This window comes from Saccopteryx bilineata, chromosome 3 (assembly GCF_036850765.1).
Source record: "Saccopteryx bilineata isolate mSacBil1 chromosome 3, mSacBil1_pri_phased_curated, whole genome shotgun sequence".
Taxonomy (NCBI): Eukaryota; Metazoa; Chordata; class Mammalia; order Chiroptera; family Emballonuridae; genus Saccopteryx; species Saccopteryx bilineata.
Window position 1 is genome coordinate 154,107,389 of NC_089492.1, and position 12,076 is coordinate 154,119,464.

Sequence of the window (12,076 nt, forward strand, 5' to 3'; positions counted from 1 at the left end):
GCCCCGTTCCCCCAGATGATCTGAAGAAGCTGTCTGATGTATTTTCTGTACTTTCAGTATTTCTGGCTGCAATGGATCTGGAAATATCATCTGCCTCTAGAATTTGCACTTTCTTGCCATCTTTTTCCACACATCTGACATCAGGTGGCAGTCCTGTTTCCAGCAAAGCCGAGACCTTGGGGAGGTGGAATGGTCAACATTCTCCCATCAGTTTAAAATCAAGACTTAACCTAAGTATAGAGGTCCCATCACCTTCCCAGGTATAGTCCCTAATTCTAAATATGATAGAAATGTAAGTTTCATAGTAGGAGTGGCACCTTTCTTCATCAGTATTGTCTGAATTCTAAACAGGAGTGACCAGTTCAAGGGAAAGATTTGTGCTTCCACAGAGATTTGCAAGCCTTGCGAACTGTAAAATGGGGATGAAAGCTGGTTCCGTGAACAGCCACTGTCATGGCCACTGTCCCTGTGTGCACTTACTCTGTTTAGCACACATCCCGGAGATATCAGAGGCCTGTGACAAAGGTTTTCTTGCAGCACAAGCCGAGTTCACTGTGCAGTGCAGGACCTTCCTATCCTCAGCACTTCATTCTGTTGGTGTGGGCTGCAGCGTGGCACACTGCTGGGGCTTTACTCCCTGGAAGTGTGAGAGCACTGATGGGCAGGTCTCTCTGCTGCACTAAAGTGGCAGGAGGCTGACAGACGTGTGTGCTGGCTGTGGACTAGGACAGGGGCAACTGTGGTCCGTATGCACTGAGTCCCGCCGGCTGCTGAGTTATACAGAGATAGTTGCTCCTGGCTGGGTAAGACTGGGCTTGTGCGCTTCCTGAGGGTTGTGCCTCAGTGGGCAGACCTGCCCAAAGGAACAGGATTCAGGTATGCAGGCTGGAGAAGGAAGCTTCTAGAATCTTTTTCTAGCTGACCTATAATTGGGTGATATATAGTTTCCTGTCTGAAAGGTCAAGTTCTGGCTTAGAAGTTTGACGTGTGCCTTAGGCACTGGCCCCTGCCCCAAGGTGGGGTCCGAGCTATACAAAGGCACTCCCTGTGTCTGCTCCTCTTGTAGGAGGTGCACTGAGACACTAAGGTGTGTCTTACACATGGGTAAGTGTAAGGTGGACTGGCCTGATCCTGTGGGACTGGCCAGTTTCCACTTCACCAGTATCCACACTTAGGCTCAGTGGCAAAAGGCTTGGGGAATAGCTTTCCTGGCCTGGTTATCTGCACCTGCACCTTATGTTCATTATCCTGGATCTTAACTCTGACATGCACCTGACCTGTGGTGGTGCGGTGGGTAGAGGGTTGACCTGGAATGCTGAGGTCACTGGTTCGAGACCCTGGGTTTGCCCAGTCAAGGCACATACAAAAAGCAGTCAGTCATTGAACAACTCAAGTGAAGCAACCATGAGTTGATATTTGTCACTCCCTGTTCATCTCTCTCCTCTCTGTAAAATCAATAAAAAATCTTTTAAAAAGTTGAAAGGGAAACAACTATCCAAACACACTGCCTCTGAGCAGAGCGTAACTGCATGCTGTGTGTGCTTTTTCTAGCTGGACCAGTCTGTCTTGGAAGCACTCCCCCCTGATCTCCGGGAACAAGTAGAGCAGGTCTGTGCTGTTCAGCAAGGAGAGCTGCATGGTGACAGAAAGAAAGAACCAGTAAATGGCTGTAACACAGGGATTTTGCCACAACCAGTTGGAACAGTTTTGTTACAAATACCAGAACCTGAAGACTCTAACAGTGACATGGGAATTAATGTGATAGCCCTTCCAGCATTTTCACAGGTAAGTTAAATTTAGGGGCCTCCTATCATAGTGTAAATATTCTAGCCCCCTCCCACTCCAGCTCAGGGCATGTCTCGTTTTTCAGTTTCCTTTGCACCATAAACTCTCGTTAGTCTGTACCTGTTCATTGGGGGAGTTGGGACTGCTTCGTCTCCTCATCTGCAGGACAGACGGACAGAGCAGCCTCTCCTGAAGCAGCTGAGAGCAGAGAAGAGAGAAGCTGTGGTATGTGGTGCTCACGGCTTCTCCCCAGAAGACAGATATCCTGTTCCCCATTCAGAGACCACCGGGCCATGCCCAGGTGATGGTGGAGATGTGTAATGAAAGTGATGTTTCAGAAGACATTACACATGAGCCTGTTCTGGTATTCTTCTCGTTTTCTGTTTAGTGCCTCTGGCCCTGGTGGTTGTGGTGTCTTTTTAATTCAGTTTGTACTCAAAATTTAACTTAAAACTTTGTGAGGATTTTTTTTTGAGAGCCTACTGTATTTCCCCATGTATAAGATGCATCATTTTTTGAAAAATTTGAGGTCTAAAAACTGGGTGCATCTTATACAGTGGTTGTAGATTTTTTTACTTGCATTTCACGCTTTTCCACGCTTGTCTTTTCAAATTTCAGGCCCCAAAATTAAAGTGTGTCTTACATATGGGGAAATACAGTATTAAGGTTTAAACCCTGGCCAGGTGTCTCAATGGATAGAGGATTGTCCTGGTGTGCTGAGGTTGCAGGTTCGATCCCTGGTCAGGGAACATAAAAGAAGCAATCAATGAGGGTACAGCTAAATGGAACAACTAAGTGGAACAAACTGATGCTTTGCTGTGTCTACCACCTTCCTCTCTCTATTCTTTTTTTTTTTTTTTAATAGGGACAGAGAGGGATAGATAGGGACAGACAGGAACGGACAGAGACGAGAAGCATCAATTATCAGTTTTTCGTTGCGACACCTTAGTTGTTCATTGATTGCTTTCTCATATGTGCCTTGACCGCGGGCCTTCAGCAGACTGAGTAACCAAAACCCCTTGCTTGAGCCAGTGACCTTGGGTCCAAGCTGATGAGCTTTTCTTTTTTTTTGCTCAAGCCAGATGAGCCTGTGCTCACGCTGGTGATTTCGGGGTCTCGAACCTGGGACCTCCGCATCCCAGTCCACCACTCTATCCATTGCGCCACCGCCTGGTCAGGCTATCCTTTCCTTCTTCCCTCCCTCCCTCAAAAAAATTTACACAGATCAGGAAAGTACTATTTGAGCACAAAATCTGGTCCTGGCCAGTTGGCTCAGTGGTAGAGCTTGTGGAAGTCTCGAGTTCAATTCCCATTCAGGACACACAGGAGAAGCAACCACCTGCTCTTCCACCCCTCTATATTCCCCCTTCCCCACAGCCATGGCTCAAATGGTTGGAGCAAGTTGGCCCAAGGTGTTGAGGATGGCTCCATGGCCTCCTGTGCTAAAATAGCTCAGTTGCTGAGCAACAGAGCAGCAGCCCCAGATGGGCAGAGCATCACCAGGTAGGGGGCTTGCCAGGTGGATCCCGGTTGGGCACATGTGGGAGTCTCTCTGCCTCCCTGCCTCTCAATTATTAAAAAATAATAATTATTTTGTAAGAAATATAAACCATCTGCCATATAGAATCAGCTCAGGCTTGACTTTGAACCTTCTCCTTTCCACTAGGTGGACCCTGAGGTGTTTGCAGCCCTTCCTGCTGAGCTTCAGAGGGAGCTGAAGGCAGGGTATGATCAAAGACAAAAGCTGGGAGAGAGCACCATGCACCAGCAGCCAGCCAGCAGCACCGGTAAGCCTGGGCCAGGGCATTGAACAAGACAAAACTGGAGAGAACTGCCATCATTGTGTGTGGGTACTTGTATATACTGGCCAAAGTCTAAGCTCTTCAGTCATGTCAAGAGCTCATGCTGGGGAGTAGAACAAGTATACAGTATGGTAGGTGTTCCTGTTCTAGTTAGATTTGTAGCTGTAAATTCTGGACTTAAAAACACCATCCTTGACTTTTTAAGCCCTTTTTAAAGTAAAAGCCTGCACAAACTATTTCCAGAAATCTTGTTGAATACTTGTCAAGCCCATTGTCCTTTGGGACCAGTACATCAAAGATACTGGCTTAAAACACACAATCTGAAGGTTTCTGACTGGCTCACAAACAGTAGTTACTATAGAAACAGAATAGTGCCAGACAAGCTTGTTTACTCTTTACTTGCTGAATTTGCATTTAATCCTGGGGGCACCCTGTGAGGTAAGTAGTGTTCCAAAGGAAAGGCTGGGAAGCCGCAGAGACATCAGAGACATTAGGAGTTGTCCTGCTCTGGCCTCCACAGGCACAAGGCCTTGTTGGGGAGTGTGCTCCTGTGCGCAGGCTCGTGTTTAGGAGAAGGAACGTCTGTGCAACTATGCAGACATGCTGGTTGAGGATCTTATTTTCACCTTCTTTTAGTGCCAAAGAATCCATTACTTCAGCTAAAACCAGCTGCAGTGAAAGAGAAGCGAATTAAGAAAAAAAGTCTCACCAGTCCCCAAAAGAAGGTTCAGAGCCCTTTGAAAAATAAGCTTAATAGTCCTGCAAAAACCACAGCAGGGGCCTGTGGGAGTCCCCAGAAGTTAATCGATGGGTTTCTGAAACATGAAGGTCCTGTTCCTGAGAAATCCCTGGTAATATTTTTTTATGCTTCTTAAACTTGGACTGTTTATTGAATCCTAATGTACTTGATGTTATGTAAATATCGTACTTTTTATCATTTGTTTTCTTATCAGGGAGAACTCTCTGCTTCTACTTCAGGTGTGCCAAGCTTTTCTGGTTTGCAGCCTGACACATTTGGCTGTGTCAGACCCCCAGCACCCAACCTAGCTGGAGCCGTGGAGTTCAGTGATGTGAAGATGTTGCTCAAAGAGTGGATCACTACCATTTCAGGTTGGCACGGGTGGGGTGGATCGCCAAAACTAGATGTGTAATGAATGGTCTGTGGTTAATGAACAGGCTCAATTATATATATGGAGCTCATTTTTCTAAAGGTAATAAGCTTAAACCAGCTAACCCCTAACCTTTTAGACTTCAGGGCTGGCTGTGGAAAGGTCTTTCATCCATTCTTGTGTTATAGAAATGCACTTTCCCTTCCTACAAACAGATGGACTGGTTCTCATTTGAAGTTTTCCCCCCTTTAGACCCAATGGAAGAAGACATTTTGCAAGTTGTGAAATACTGCACTGACCTAATAGAGGAAAAAGACTTGGAAAAACTGGACCTTGTTATAAAATACATGAAAAGGTAATTAGCCAGTACTTTTGTCAAAAGGAAAAAAATGGCATATCATACAACAGCTAGTTGAGGAAGGCAAGGCTCTTGAAGTTTGTTTCCGACGAGTTAACTGGGCTCTTTTTCAAACCCCAAAGGAGGGCCATACTATATATAGTCTGGGTAACAAAGATTGACCCCCTCAAGGTTCATACAGTTTAAATCCACTGTAAGTCCTTTTGAATGTTCTCCTCAAGTTTGCTAAATCAATTCTCGTATTAAAATGCTAAAACCCTTAAGTCCTAAAGAAATGTTTAATTCTTGAAGCAGGGCTTATTGGTCTGTTTTGATGTTTCTTCTTTCCCCACCTTCAGGCTGATGCAACAGTCGGTGGAATCAGTTTGGAATATGGCATTTGACTTTATTCTTGACAACGTTCAGGTGGTTCTACAACAGACTTATGGGAGCACACTGAAAGTTACATAAACACGACCAGGAGCTGTGCTCTCCACTAGCTGTGCCATAAGTGCTTGTGAGGTATCTGCAAAGTGCATGACAGTAACATTCCGAGTTTTCATAATTTTACATTTCTTTCTGAGCAAGTGTTTTGTACATTTCTTTTCAATAAGTGCCAAATTTGTCAGTATTGCATGTAAATAATTGTGTTAATTCTTTTACTGTAGTATAGATTCTATTTACAAGATGTTTGTTTATAAAGTTTTATGGATTTTTACAGTGAAGTGTTTACAGTTGTTTAATAAAGAACTGTATGTATATTTTGTACAGGTTCCTTTTTGTGAATCCTTTAGGAAACAAGTCCTAAACTGTTTATTATACTATTGGCGTTTAAACCCTCCAAGCCAGACTTAAGAGACTCCATGCTGAGCTTTGTAATTCCTGGCAGCACAGCGCCCAGGGTTCTACTTCCAAGCAAGGGTAAAGCTTCCAATCTCATCATTCACATCCCCAAGCATGAACACGGAGCATGTCAGGAAAATCTTTACTTCTTCCAAGGGGAGGAATTTACATATTTTGAATTAGAATACACACAATTGAACATGAAGTTTTTCCTGGAAAAATTATGTCCCAAAGATGGTTTAGAGGTGCTTTCTTTGCCTCTACTGGCCCTTGAGAAACTTGATAACTGGTACAGCTTTTCAAATGTATATATAAAGTATGTGTATGCTCTATTTTATGCTAGAACACTTTAAAAGTAGTCTATAATTCCACACCAGTGAATACTTGGGAACATTTTTTTTTGGAACCCTTACTTCATTCACCACTGCTATAAAGAGGTCATCAGACATCGCAGATCTATTTTAAGAATCTCATGCTAACAAATTTCTCATACTGAGGAAAGTATATTTTCATGGGACCCCACTTCCCACATTTTTTTCAGGAAAATCATAAAACTACCTATAATTAGATTGTTAATATGAATAACTCATTATGATGTCTAACAATTTAGAAGCACAAATCAGTTTCCTGTTGATTGTCTCATCAGGAAATGTGTGCATGATAGATTTTCTAGGACAAAATGGGCCAAGATTGCTGTATAAAAATTTCTAATGTTAACGTATGCTGGTACACAAGTAGAGTTAATAAAATAGCTGTCCTTAAGAGAGCTGCTGACTCACGGGAGAGGCTGCGCTGACACGGGGGCCTGGTGGCTTCCTGGGGAGCACGTGTCCTTTATTGGCAGTTCAGAACTGTGCTCATTACAGTGTACTCTCGTGAGCAGGCAGGCAGGAAACAGCAGCCGGCTGCACTGGACACGGTGCTTTCACACAAAGCAGCGAAAGAAATGCCAGAGGGCCTCATTTTCTATTTTAAAAACTTCCTAGGGGCATACGGCAGAAGAATGCTGGAGAAAACAGATGCATAAAGTGTGTCTTACATCAAAAAAGTCCCAAGAATCACAAAATCTGCAGAAGCTTTGTTAGTCAAATACTGCAGTACTGATTTAATCAGTATAAAATTGAAAGAACTGTAGGTCTGTAATAAAAACCCAAGTTTGGGGAAGGGCAAACTTTAAAACAGCAGCCAGTAGAGGGGCTGGGAGAGGAGCGGCGAGTGGACAGGCACATTGGAACTGGGGACATGGATTCGACCACTGTCAAACCAGTGTAAGTTTCTTGGTTTCTCATGGAAAACATTTTATACATCTATTTTTTTCCTTCCATTCTTAAGTGCAACAGTGTCCAGATACATCCACTCCTTTATCTTATTTTTCTTATATTTACTCCAATTCCTGCCCAATGTGGAAAAATTAGATGATTTCAAATACTTTCTTCAGCTCCACAATAAGCTGCCAGTCACTCTTCTGCATCTCATCCCTGAACCAGTCCTTCAGCGCGTCGATGGACTGCCGGCTGATCTGCAAGGTGCAAGGCAAAAGGGCAGGTGGACAGTGTAAGCACTGAATGCCCAGAACAGCAAGTACTGACCTCAGGGAATGTTAGGCAGCCTGCTCGCCTTGCAGAGCACACCCCACAGGCAGGCCAGGCTGCAGAGGAGGCCTAAGCAAGGACAGGCCCATCGGATCTACTGAGCAGAGGGGATCAGAGCACTCCCCTCCTCTCTCAAAGGTAAAGGAGAGACTCACCTTACTGACAAGAATGTCTGTAGCTTCAAAATGTCTTCCATACATTTTAGGAGATTCACCAGGGATAGGTTCTATTTTGACACAGACTTCTTGTCCTTTTTTTGCAATATCCACTTGTTTATGGTTTATTTCAATACTTGTTACTAATCCAATGTCAACAAACTGTAAAATAAGAACAAACTACAATGTGAGCAGAGGAATTCCGCCACTCACAGGCAACCCAGAGTGGGAGAGCTGAGAAAAAAACAAAGCCTTGGCTCTGTGACCCTCCATGGCCACTTGTCTCCACAGTGGGACTTCCTCACTGACAAAGCAGGATGACACCACCACACATCTCTACCCATCACAAGATGGCTGTGAGGGTGTGCTTTGGGAAACTTGGAGAGTGCTGTCAATCCAGTGTAATTTTATGTTTCTGTCCCACCCTCCACACAACGGGTGCCATAATAAAAGGGAACAGCAGGCACAAATGTTCTCAATCAAGAAGGAGCCTGGAGTGGTTGGTGTGGTGAGCAAGGGGTGAGGAGCAGGGGATGTAGTCAGAGAGGCCTGGTAAGGACTGCATTTCATTTTGAGGGTGCTAACCCATTCTCAGTTATAGGTTGTGGTGGGAGGCACACTCCTCTGTCTCCTTGGGAATAGATACCAGAGATTAAGAGCAAAAACAAGTTTAACCAAAGTCACACAGGCAATAATTGCTGTAAGCAAACATCCTAGCTCAGTCCACTTTGAAAAGGGATAGAGATGACTTCTAAGTGCCACTACCCACTGAAGAACCTGGGTTTGGGGCAGGACGAGTACTAGATGAGCCAGGGGCATCCACTGTACCACAAAGGAAGACGACGTGCCCACTGAGGAAGATAACCTGTCATCACAAGTACTGGTAACAAATGATAACACAAAAGCTCAACTGAGTGTAGAGACGCTTAATGAAAAGGTCAGGGGGACCGAGGGTTCTTTACAGAAAGGGGGGATAATTTTGTAGCCACTTAGGTTAATACTTCTCTGAGAAGCATAGGGACTCAGAGAACCCCACAGATAAAGGAGGAAAGATCTATTTAGTGCAGGTGCTGAGCTGAAAACGCACTCCCTTCCCCATTACTCAGAGCATTGCCATCAGGAGCCAAACTGTGTGAAATGCACGAGGCACACAGTCCTTCCTGTCTAGTCTGAGGAAACAAAATGACCAGGCACATGCAAGCTGACCGTCTGTCAGACAGTGGTCTGCACTCAGAAAGGACGGGACTGTTCCTGACAGGACGAAACATGGGGCAGCCGAAAGCAGTGCAGCCTGAAGGGATCCCAGACAGTCCGCAGCTGAGTTAGCTGGGACTGCTGGTGACATGTGAGTGAGGACTGTAAATTTCAGTGGCTGAAGCACTGGTGCTAATCACCAAGACTGATTAAGGAATGCTAATGTTTAGGAAGACAGGCAGAAGCAGATAAGGTGACAACAAGCCCTGCTTGGTTTCTTGTCACCATTCTCAGATTCCCATTTAGTGCTTTAGGAGATGAGACGTTATTTTTAAAGTACAACTGTCACTTACATTTTTGCTAGGGACACACAGCGGGGTCCCTTGTTTCACCTGACCTGCTTCCACAGTCACGCCCATCACTATTGGATCTCGAGAATTGAAAATATACTGAGGGAGGATTTTCATCTTGCAGGGGAACACTGCTATGTGCCTAAAAGGAAAAGAACCAAGAATTTTTTTAGCTTACAAAATCACTTAAAATTAAAAAACAAATACAGGTGACTATGAAACTTCCTCCATCAGGTAAAAACCGCTTTTCTCAGCAGTCCCAGCAGAGCTGCAGGGACACTATTCATTTACAGTGGTGGCTGCTGGGGTGCATGGCCAGCCACCTTCTTGTGGCTTCATCCTCCTCGCCTGCTCCCCTCCCTGTCCACCGCATGCGCTCCAAGTCTCACGGAAGCTGCATTACGGGGGCATTAGGTGCCCTGCCCCTAAAGATGGACCTTAGCAGCTTAGAACCCTGGCCGGACCTCCTTTCAGGTGTTAACACATGGCACATGCATCATCTATTCTAGGGACCATACAGGCATGGAAACACCTCTTCCTCTCTCTACCCTGTCCCCAAACTGGGTGACCCAAAAGTCCACTGTCCCTGCTCACCAAGCACATGCTTAAAGTGCATGCACAGCTGCAAGTCCTCTGAACTGAGCGGAAGTCTTCTCACTGCAGACTTCATGACTGCGTCTCAGTCAATCTTAATACTTCTAGTCAGCTCTACTTTTAGAAACCCAGAATAAGCCGTAACTCTCGAGTCACTGCTCCAAGCCACCACTGTGTCTGGCTTGGACTACGGAGCCTCCCTGAACCACTGCTTAATCATACTCTCCCACCCTTGTCAGGGTCCTTCCCAGCTTCATTCTGCACTTAACCCCACTTCCTATGTGTTCACTGCTTGTCTCTCCCGAGCTCCGAGGTGAGGACGTGGTCGGGTCACTGCATCTGTGGACTGTCACACTGGCACTGTGTGACGTGTGCAGCAAACACAAGCTTTACTCCCATGGATGCCTGCTCGGTTCAGTTCCTAGATTTCCACACTCAAATTCTGTTACTTCCATTCCACACAATCCGGATAAGGAAGACCAACATTCAACCATGATGAGAGCTAGGTCTGCTGAATCGACAATGGCAAGCAAGCAAAATGAAAAAGCAGAAAGGCTACAGGGAGGACGTGTCCCCACACTGCCCTAAGGCCTCGCACAGGGCTGTGATGTGCCACCACAGCGTGCCGTCTCTGGCACGTGATCACATACAACGGTTCCACTGCCTACACCACTCTGGTATTTGGTAATTCTCCAGTAATCAACTTCATTATCAAAGACATGAAGGAAGTAAATCATCAACTTACTTAAATTCTTCTTGTTTCTGTTTCTTGTAGTCTTGTCTATATTTTGTGAAGGCATCAAATAAATGATAAATAATTTCTGCACTAAAAATTCTAACTCCTAAACTATCAGCCATTTCTTGTGCATCCCGTTCGACTCTCACATCAAACGCCAAAATGACTGCATACCTGAAACGCCAGAACACATCAAAGATCATTTGGTGGAAATGGAGCATGTCATAAAGGAGAAGTCAAAGAAAAATGGGTGTACAAAAGCCTTCACAGCAGGAGAGAAATTACTTACTGAGGATCGTGTTCCAACATCACTGAAGCCTTCATAACGTCTTTTTTATGAACTGGCCCAATGTTAATTCCTGCATACTGTAAACAGGGAGTTCACGAGATTAGCTACCTGAGTCAGGTAACAGGAGCAGGCCTGCAAACCATGACCACTGACTGGAGTTGGGCACAGTTACTTACGGGCACTTCTGATGTTCTCAGAAATTCCAGTAATGCTTCCAAAGAGCCCAGTGTAGATGCCTGGACATAAACTCCTTTTTCTTCTAATTTGATGGCATTTAGTGTCTGTTTTAACTCATGGATCAATTCATCCTTAAAAAGAAATTAGATTTGACATGGTTGTAAACACAACTCTGTCATCAGCAGCCTAGAGTTAAATAAACTGTGTTTCTGTTTTTCATTCCGTATTCACCTGAAAATGTGAAACCAAGTCTCACCAAGAGCAAGGCCCAGGAGACCTACACTAGTGTGGAGGAGTGGATTCGGGGGTCATATTCAAGCCATGTAGTACTTCACCTTTGAGGTTTACTAACATTGAAGTAGATTTAAACTCTGCTTTACTTGGCAAATAAGGTGGATGGGTGAGCAGAATAAAAAAATAAGAATCTTAAAAGTTAAAGCACGACCCAAATACAATGTGTTACAGGAGCCCAGCGGCTCTGCCTATCTTCACTCTGAAATGTCCTGACGTCAGCAGCCCTGACCTCTGTCACTGCTCCTCTGAAGATGAGGAGATTCCGAGTCAGTAAAACAATCATGTTGGTGCCCATTAGATGCAGATGCCCACGCCATACCTGGAACTGACCAGAGGGCCACCTGCCCTGTACTCACTGGCCCTGTGGTGGCCGATTCCCTGGGGTCATCTTAAGCCTAACCAGTGGTCCCGGCATACTGGATGAGCCATGGGCTGACAACAGCCTATCTTCTCTTTCACAATAAAATAAACATTGGGTCAAAATTTGCTTTTTGTGAAAACATGCTGGACAGTGAGCCATCTGCTTCTCCAAACAGGCAGGTAGGCTTTAAAATGACTCTGGGTACCTAGTTCTGTCTGTCGACATATTCGGGTATCTAAAATAATATGTAAACAACTTCTAGATTAATTTTTATTTACATAAATATTTGTGCTAATTCATATGATTATACAAACTGAATTAATTTTAAAAAAATCTTTTACAACTGAAATAGTTTAAAAGCATCAACTATTTGCTACAAGGTACCAGATAAGGCGTCCCAAGACCAAGCAAGCATCCACTTTATTCACCATCTAGCATGTGCCACACTCACACACTCC

The 12,076-nt window shown here is 44.7% G+C and overlaps 2 protein-coding genes across 12 annotated transcripts in view; one reads left to right on the plus strand and one right to left on the minus strand.

Annotated features, from left to right (window-relative positions):
- REV1 (REV1 DNA directed polymerase) overlaps window positions 1-5,529 on the plus strand; it is a 135,588-nt gene extending 130,059 nt beyond the window's left edge. For 7 of the 10 annotated variants that reach the window (XM_066267852.1, XM_066267845.1, XM_066267849.1 and 4 more), the window contains 8 exons: window positions 58-260; window positions 1,552-1,785; window positions 1,951-2,010; window positions 3,452-3,572; window positions 4,224-4,438; window positions 4,541-4,697; window positions 4,949-5,051; window positions 5,393-5,529. In XM_066267852.1, coding sequence (XP_066123949.1) covers window positions 58-260; window positions 1,552-1,785; window positions 1,951-2,010; window positions 3,452-3,572; window positions 4,224-4,438; window positions 4,541-4,697; window positions 4,949-5,051; window positions 5,393-5,504 — 1,205 coding nt within the window. In that variant the 3' untranslated portion in view covers window positions 5,505-5,529. The remainder of the gene's footprint in view (window positions 1-57; window positions 261-1,551; window positions 1,786-1,950; window positions 2,011-3,451; window positions 3,573-4,223; window positions 4,439-4,540; window positions 4,698-4,948; window positions 5,052-5,392) is intronic. The other 3 variants (XM_066267853.1, XM_066267847.1, XM_066267848.1) reach the window with 1 other exon arrangement.
- The window catches only part of EIF5B (eukaryotic translation initiation factor 5B), a 72,387-nt gene continuing 65,837 nt past the window's right edge, over window positions 5,527-12,076 (minus strand). For both annotated transcript variants that reach the window (XM_066267856.1, XM_066267855.1), the window contains exons 19-24: window positions 10,963-11,094; window positions 10,787-10,863; window positions 10,507-10,671; window positions 9,171-9,309; window positions 7,624-7,785; window positions 5,527-7,395 (exon numbers count right to left, since the gene is read on the minus strand). In XM_066267856.1, coding sequence (XP_066123953.1) covers window positions 7,288-7,395; window positions 7,624-7,785; window positions 9,171-9,309; window positions 10,507-10,671; window positions 10,787-10,863; window positions 10,963-11,094 — 783 coding nt within the window. In that variant the 3' untranslated portion in view covers window positions 5,527-7,287. The remainder of the gene's footprint in view (window positions 7,396-7,623; window positions 7,786-9,170; window positions 9,310-10,506; window positions 10,672-10,786; window positions 10,864-10,962; window positions 11,095-12,076) is intronic.